The 8,010-nt window shown below is 60.4% G+C and overlaps 1 protein-coding gene across 1 annotated transcript in view; it reads left to right on the forward strand.

Annotated features, from left to right (window-relative positions):
• Positions 1–849: 849 nt before the first annotated feature.
• FZR1 (fizzy/cell division cycle 20 related 1 (Drosophila)) overlaps positions 850–8,010 on the forward strand; it is a 10,776-nt gene continuing 3,615 nt past the window's right edge. Inside the window, exons 1-10 of the mRNA XM_008582891.1 lie at positions 850–951; positions 2,951–3,076; positions 3,240–3,303; positions 3,380–3,507; positions 4,388–4,470; positions 5,016–5,199; positions 5,932–5,997; positions 6,844–6,946; positions 7,033–7,217; positions 7,447–7,692. Of these exons, the coding sequence (XP_008581113.1) occupies positions 883–951; positions 2,951–3,076; positions 3,240–3,303; positions 3,380–3,507; positions 4,388–4,470; positions 5,016–5,199; positions 5,932–5,997; positions 6,844–6,946; positions 7,033–7,217; positions 7,447–7,692 (1,254 nt within the window). The 5' untranslated portion in view covers positions 850–882. The remainder of the gene's footprint in view (positions 952–2,950; positions 3,077–3,239; positions 3,304–3,379; positions 3,508–4,387; positions 4,471–5,015; positions 5,200–5,931; positions 5,998–6,843; positions 6,947–7,032; positions 7,218–7,446; positions 7,693–8,010) is intronic.

Raw genomic sequence — 8,010 nt, forward strand, 5'->3', positions numbered from 1 at the left:
AATCTGCTCTCCCCTCTCTAGAATGTTTTTTTCCAGTCTCCTCACCTGTGCTTTTCTTTAGACCTCAGCTTAAATGCCACCTCCTCAGAGAGGCCTTCCTGGATTGGGTTGGGCTGAAAGGGCCCCTGAATGTTCCCTTCATTGTGGCTGGGTGTGAGTGTGTGATTGTACACTGCAGCCTGATGTCCCTGAGCCACGACCTGGTCTAGCTTGGCCCTGGGCCCAGCCTGGCACATAGTCAGCTCTCAGCAACTCCCATGGACCAAAGTGAAGCTCACTGAAATGCACACACATGCTCTCTTGCACATGCAGGTTCAGGATTGCGGTTTCTGTCTTGGATGTCAGGACATTGACGCTGCCACACTTAGAGTGTGGGTCCTTGCTGGGACTGCTTTGACTTTTCCCAGCTCCCTGCCCCTTCCCGAGCCCTCCAGGGCTGAAAGCCATGCTTCCTGGGCAGGCAGAGACCAGAGAGCGTGGACATGGCCCCATGAGTGGCGTGCGTGGCCTTGGAGGACAGTCTGAAGCAGGAGGATGGGGATGGGGTGTGTGGGCCGGAGGGTTCTGGAGGCAGTGAGCGGGGGCGTGGGGTCAAGTCTCCGAGTGCCAGAGGTAGGTGGGAGACTTGCCCAGGACAAGGTGGGGGCCGGTGGAAGGTCCCCAGCAGAGGAACCAAGGAAGAGCCCAGTTCATCTCTGTTTCGTGTTACTCTGGCTTCCAGGGCGTGAGAGTGTGGCAGCCAGTTCCACAGGGATGGGGACTTGGCTGCCCTCGCACCCAGCCCTGGGGTCACCACAACCCCCTTGGGGGCCACTGGTGCTGACCTCTCCTGCCCTCCCCACTGCAGGCTGACGGTGGCCAGGGGTCTTGCCCTGCCTGACCATGGACCAGGACTATGAGCGGCGCCTGCTCCGCCAGATCGTCATCCAGAATGAGAACACGATGCCATGTGTGAGTGTCCTCTGCCCGCCCGGCCCTGTGCTCTTATGAAGGGAGAGAGGTTTCCACTGGCTGGAGAACAGGTGCTTGAAGAAAGGCATCAGCCCAGGCCTTCCCTCAGTGGAGACTATGGCTCACCCCCTGTGTTGAGTCCCCCTGGACGCATGGTCAGTGTGCTGCAGCCACTGCCCGCCCAGTGTGGCTAGGCCTGCCCTGCTGCTGCTGGAGCCACAGACCTGTCAGGTTCCAGCCCCAGGTCCACACAGGGCCTGGGGCAGTCACTCGGCCTCCGCCTCCCTTCCCTTGGCCGTAGTCAGGGCTGAACTGGGTCCCCAAGGGATGAGAAGGTGAGGCACCCAGAGCCCCAGAGCCAGGGTCAGACCCAGCCCCACAGCATGTGCTGAGTGGGGGCTGTGGGGCCACGGGGCTTGCTGGACGGGCAGAGAGGGGAGAAGCCCTTCAGGAGACCTGTCCCTCCTCTGCCCCAGGGCACATCTGTAGCCCTGTGGAGTGTGGGGGGCCTCTTTCTGTCCTCTCCTGCATTCCCCACCTGGCTTAGCTCTGCTCTCTTTCTCTATTGTGGGCTCTGGACAGACGACAGGCCCACTGCCTGCTTTTCCACACTGGCCCTCATGGCTGGCGCCTACTTCATGGCTCTCTTGTCTTTTACCCCCACCCTGCACTGCTGAGTCCCCTGGGGACAGGAATGTCAGGCTCCTGTCATTGTCTCCATGACTCAAAGCCCAGTGAAGCTTTGCTCAGACGCAGTGCAGGCACAGACATGGCTCATAGGCCACATGGGCCCCCAGCACCCACGGTAGCAGACGCTGCCCTTCCACTGAAGTGGACCAGGAGTCTGTGCAGGTGCAGTGATGTCAGTGGCCTGCTGGAATTTTGCTGAGATGGGAGGTTTGTGCAGTGTCCAAGAACTGCCACCCCACAGCTTGTCATTCCCCTGTAGTCCTAAGTGACTGAGTGGAGAAGTGAGTGGGCGGCATGTTGGGAGGTGACCAATGGACCCTGGCCAAGCCAGGCCCCATGATGGGATGCAGAGAAGCCTGTGGCATGTCCCCTGTGCCATCCCTGCTGAGTGCATGGCCGGGGTCTAATCATGTGGAACCACCTTTAGACCTAGAGGGAGTGAAGATGGAGTTTGTGTTTGTTTCCTGGGGCTCCAGCACACAGGCCCCCAGATAAGGGGCTTAACCCACAGACACTTACTCTCATAATCCTGGAGGCCGGAAGTCCAAGATCAAAGTGTGGGCAGGGCCAGGCTGTCTCCAAAGGTTCCAGGGGAGGCTCCCTCCTGCCTCTTCCAGCTTTGGGTAGTGGCTGCATCCCTCCAGCTCTGCCTCCGCCACATGGCCATCTCCCCTGTGTGGCTTGCTTTCTTGTAAGGACACTTTTAAGGCCTCCCTAGTGACTTCATCTCAACTTGGATTACTCCTGTAAAGACCCTGTTTCCAAATAAGGCCACATTCCCAGGGATCAGGGCTTAGGACTTTGGTGTATCCTTTGGGGGACACAGGTTAGCTCAGAGCAGATCCCTTATAGAAAAGGGACATTATTGGTACAATCACAAGGAGTCGGAGGGCACATCCTTGTGTTTGGGAAATGGGAGGATGGGGCAGCAGGCTTCCAGGTGGTTGCGGGAATAAATTTTATTTGTCCTGTACTTCCAGTGCTTCTGTCCCTTTCTGATCATTAGAAATAAGCCGCACTGCGTTCGTTCTGCACTGCTCTGGGAAGACATCATCTCTCACCAAGCCCTTGCTCTTGGGTGCCGTCACTCCTGGCTCAACCATGTCCGCCAAACCTGGGCTCCTTGTTAGGCTTCTAGCACCTAAGTTACCAAAACGTTTTACTACTTCTGCCTGTCTGGTTTTCAAGATGGAATCCCCTGTTGTTCAGTAGCCAGAGGCCAAGTGCAGGGAGGCACAGGCGAGGCTGGCTTTGGGGGCACTCTGGGTGCTCTGAAGCCGAGAGCAAGCCCCACCCTGCTGCCTTCCAGGTCTCGGAGATGCGGCGGACCCTGACGCCTGCTAATTCCCCGGTGTCCTCTCCCAGCAAGCACGGAGACCGCTTCATCCCCTCGAGAGCCGGGGCCAACTGGAGCGTGAATTTCCACAGGATCAATGTGAGGGGCGGCCTGAGGGTGGGGGGGTGGGGAGATGGGGCTGCAGGGCCAGCAGGCACCGCTTCTCCAAGCCGCCGCCACTCCACCCAGCTGCCAGGGCTGCCGCGGCCGCTGGAACACCTGGGCACTTCACCTGCCCCTCCTTTTACTTCCTCGCCCGCAGGAGAATGAGAAGTCTCCCAGCCAGAACCGGAAAGCCAAGGATGCCACCTCCGACAACGGCAAAGGTGAGTCGTCATAACCTGCCTGGACCCTCCCCCCAGCGCCCACCCTGCCTGGCCTCACTGTGCTTGGTGCCCGCAGACGGCCTGGCCTACTCAGCCCTGCTGAAGAACGAGCTGCTGGGAGCCGGCATCGAGAAGGTGCAGGACCCGCAGACCGAGGACCGGAGGCTGCAGCCCTCCACGCCAGAAAAGAAGGGCCTCTTCACGGTGAGCCTTGTGGCTGACCTGGCCCGCCCTCCCTGCCTAGCCGCCCTGCTGGGAGCCCAGACCTGCCCATCCCCAGCCTGGTTCCCAGGCCCCAGGGACCAATCAGAGCACTGCCCCTGGCCACAACTCAGCCTCCACCCTGACCCTGCTTCTTCCCAGCTGGCCAGGCAATGGTTCCCGTCCTCCAGTGCCGTGAGGCTGGGGTACCCAGTGAGTAAGCAGGCTCGGAGATGGGGGTGCTCAGAGAATCCAGGCTCAGCCTCTGCAGGTCCCCCTTTCCCCCCACACCAGCCTTTCATTTACCAGAGAGAATAGGACCCTTGCTTGGGGGAGGCAGGACCAGGCCAGGCTGCATTTAACACCACCCAGGCCAGTCATGCTGCACTCGTGCTGGGGCAAGGGTGACCCTGTGGCAGGTGCTCAGCTGACCCACCGGCACGCAGCTTCTGGGGCAGAGGAGGAAGTACCAGGGTCCTCCCAACCTGGGCACAAGCAGTTGGCCCCCAGCGAACCTCCTGTGCTGTTCCAAATGGTCAGGGAGCCCGAGGGCAGGGTCAGATGGCCTGGCTTGGGTCCTGAGAGAGAGGGGGCTGAAGGACTGGCGGCCCCATGGGGCAGGGAGGGAAGGGGCCAGTGTCTGCAGTTGCTGCCAGGAGGACATCTCGGGTGCAAGGCCTGGCTGGCTTCATCCTGTTCAGAACTCCTCTGGGTGCACTTTCAGCATGTGCCCTAGTGAGTGGCATGTGAGCTGCAGGGAGCTGGAACATGCCCTGCTCCCCACCTGCCTCTACTAGGAGCGCAGGGTAACCAGGTGTGGGTCTCAGGTTCCCGGGCTCTGGGCCACAGCGTCCACTCAGCAGACGTGTTCCCTGGTCCCCAGTATTCCCTCAGCACCAAGCGCTCGAGCCCCGATGATGGCAACGACGTGTCTCCGTACTCCTTGTCCCCTGTCAGCAACAAAAGGTAAGTCCAGGCTTCCTCAGGCAGTGGCACCATCCCGACGGGTTCCGGGCGGGCAGATTGGGGGCAGAAGCTGGGGCTGCCCAGGAGAGGATGGACTTGGAGGTGAGGACACGTTCTCTGCCGGAGGCATTGGGAGCAGAGAGGACCTGGCCCCCCTCAGAAGCCATGAATAGAGCCTCAGAGTAATAGAATTGTGCTCCAGGCACAGAGGTGGCCCAGAGCACTCCTCCTTACCGAGGACACAATAGCCCGGCAGCGCTGGCCTCAGACCAGAGAAAAGGGAGTCAAGGAGGACTCCCTGGAGGAGAAGTGGGGCCCGGGGTGGCTATACACCTGAGGGCGAAGGGCCTCAGCAGCCCTGGAGTTGTCCCCAGTTTTGGCATGACTTGGTGAGGTGACCAGAGGGGCAGGACGAGCCAAGAGACCACGACGTGGAGCCAAACGGGGATCCTGGGGCCGGCAGGGGAGGAGATACTTTCTGTGCATCTGCCAGAAAGTAACACAAAACGTGTCAGCTGATTGGTGCCACATCGCCGTCTCTACAGTCAGAAGTTACTACGGTCCCCACGGAAACCCACCCGCAAGATCTCGAAAATCCCCTTCAAGGTCCTGGACGCACCTGAGCTGCAGGATGACTTCTACCTGAACCTGGTGGACTGGTCGTCCCTCAACGTGCTCAGTGTGGGGCTGGGGACCTGTGTGTACCTGTGGAGCGCATGCACCAGCCAGGTGGGCGCCCTGAGCGCAGGGCTTGCATGCATATGCATGGGGTGCCGTGTGGAGGGTGCAGTGTGCTCGGGGGCTTCAGAGCCGGGGGAGCTCCCGCCTGGCCTTTCCCCTCCCACCCTGCCCCTGGCCAGCTCGCCTGCAGCAATCTTCGGGGATCCAGGATGAAGCAGCAGGTATGAGCCAAGTGCCCGCCCTGTCCCTCCCAGCCACGGGCTGGCATCCTTGACAGCAGGGAGTCCCCACTGAGCTGCAGCCTCTGTCATCTCAGTAGAAGAGGAGGGACAGGCATCCGGGCCTGGCTGAGCATGGGGCACCTTGATGGTCAAGTGGTCACTCTTCTGGAGTGGGTGTTGGGCACAAAGGCCCTGCTGGTCCCCAAAGGGAGCCTGAGGTTGTCAGTGGACAGTAGCAGAAGGGGCCACCCACCTAGTGGGGTTGTGTTCAGGGACAAAACCGAATGCAAGTGTGTTAGAGAGAGAGTAGGTGAGGCTCACAGAGAGGGCCCATCCCCAAGCCCCGTAGCCTGGGCTCTGCATCTCCTTGAAGCTTCCAGCACTCCCTGTGTACCACATACTCATCACCCAAGCCTCTGCTCCTCGAAGCTGTCCTGCCCTGCCCTCAAGGCCGGGGGTGTCGAGTGAGTGAGTGAGTGAATGAACGAATGAATGGACGGACCAGGGCCTGGAAGGACCAGCGGGCAGCACGTACACTCACACTGGCCTTCCACCCTAGGTGACCCGGCTCTGTGACCTCTCTGTGGAAGGGGACTCTGTGACCTCTGTGGGCTGGTCTGAGCGGGTGAGTACAGATGGCTCAGTCGTGCACTAGGCATGTCTTATGGCCCTGCAGGGAGGGGCCGTCGACAGTGTTAGGGGGCCTTAGAGACCCAAAGAAGCCAGCGTGTGGCTTTCAGGTCACCTGTGTCCAAGCCTAGGTCTGCACCCCTACCTGTCACCAGCCTGAACACATTCCTGGTCGAGGTAGTTACAGTGACAATGGAGGCCTTGGGTCCCCTTGCAGGGTTCTTCCCCACAGATGCCCCGCAGCCGGTGTCAGCAGCTTGGGTTAGGGTGGGTACCCCCTGGCCCGCTCATACCCACCTGGCCCCCTGGAAGGGAAGGCAGGGCAGTAGAGGGGAGCAAGCCCGCAGTTCCTGTGGAGCTGACTTGTCCACCTGTGATTCTAGCTCCTTTGGAATTCCAATTTATATTCAAGGATGGTTGGTTTTTGGTTTCATTTTATTTTATTATGAAAATATCCAAGCAGCAAGATTGAAGGAATGTCATAGTGGAGGCCCACACCCCCCCACCATGGTGGCCTTAGCACTTAATCGGCTCGCCTTGTCCCACCTCCCCCTCCCTGCATCGTTGTACATTTTGACACACTTCGCAGTGGAGTGCAGGTGTCAGGATGCACATTGTCCACATCTTGACGCACACAGATCCTAAATGTGCTGCTGGATCTTGACAAACCACACACCCTGTGATCCAGGCACGCCCATCACCCCAGAAAGTTCCAGGTTTCATCCGAAGGGATGAGTCTGAAAGATTGTTTAGAGAACCCGCCTCGAAGCCCTCGTGAGAGAGATTCCAGGGCCGCAGAGCCCAGGCTGACACCCACACTCTACCATGCTGTTGGTCCTAGGGGAACCTGGTGGCGGTCGGCACGCACAAGGGCTTTGTACAGATCTGGGACGCAGCTGCGGGAAAAAAGCTGTCTATGCTAGAAGGCCACACGGCGCGTGTCGGTGAGGGGTCCTGGGTCCCGGCGGGCTGGTGCGGCCCCTGCTCCCTAGGGACCAAGCAAGGCTCACCTGCCTTCCCTGGCCTTCAGGGGCGCTGGCCTGGAATGCCGACCAGCTCTCGTCTGGGAGCCGGGACCGCATGATCTTGCAGAGAGACATCCGCACCCCTCCCCTGCAGTCAGAGCGGCGGCTGCAGGGCCACCGGCAGGAGGTGTGCGGACTAAAGTGGTCCACAGACCACCAACTCCTCGCCTCGGGGGGCAATGACAACAAGGTATGTGCCTGGCCAGAGCCTGGGTCTCCATCCCCTTGTGCAACACATGTGTCGTGGGGACTGTGCTCTCACTCTGCAGTGACGGGCGGGGGAGGCACACACTGCAACACATCAGGCCTGGCTCTGACCCTGTCTCTCTGCTCAGCCAGTCCCCCCCTATAGAGCAGGGTGACAGGGGTGTGCTCCAGGGGGACAGAGGGGCTGGGGCCTCATAGCTGCTGCCCCCCAGCTGCTGGTGTGGAACCACTCAAGCCTGAGCCCCGTGCAGCAGTACACAGAGCACCTGGCAGCCGTAAAGGCCATCGCCTGGTCCCCACACCAGCACGGGTTGCTGGCATCAGGCGGCGGCACAGCCGACCGCTGCATCCGCTTCTGGAACACGCTCACAGGGCAGCCGCTGCAGTGCATCGACACGGGCTCCCAAGTGTGCAACCTCGCCTGGTCCAAGCATGCCAACGAGCTGGTGAGCACCGCGGTGGGTGGCTCCAGGGCACGTGGGTCCTGTCTCGCGCGGCATCTGAGAGCCGCTCACAGAGGAAAGGTTTGAGGCGCCCAGTGAGGACGAGGACAGAAGTTGTGGGGTGGAGAAAGAAGACCCCTGCGTCCAATGGAGGCTTCATCTGGGGCGGGACATGGGCCTCTAGGCCTTCATAACAGCCATGTCATCAGCGTGACGGGTGGGGCTGATCTAGGAGAGGAGGACACAGGAAGAAGCCCAGCGTCCAGTGGGCACCCTGAGTGGCTCCTGCTGGCCATGCCTGGTGCCTTCCCAGGACAGGCTCGAAGAGGGCAG

The sequence above is a fragment of the Galeopterus variegatus genome, unplaced genomic scaffold (genome assembly GCF_000696425.1).
Source record: "Galeopterus variegatus unplaced genomic scaffold, G_variegatus-3.0.2 Scaffold2754, whole genome shotgun sequence".
NCBI lineage: Eukaryota > Metazoa > Chordata > Mammalia > Dermoptera > Cynocephalidae > Galeopterus > Galeopterus variegatus.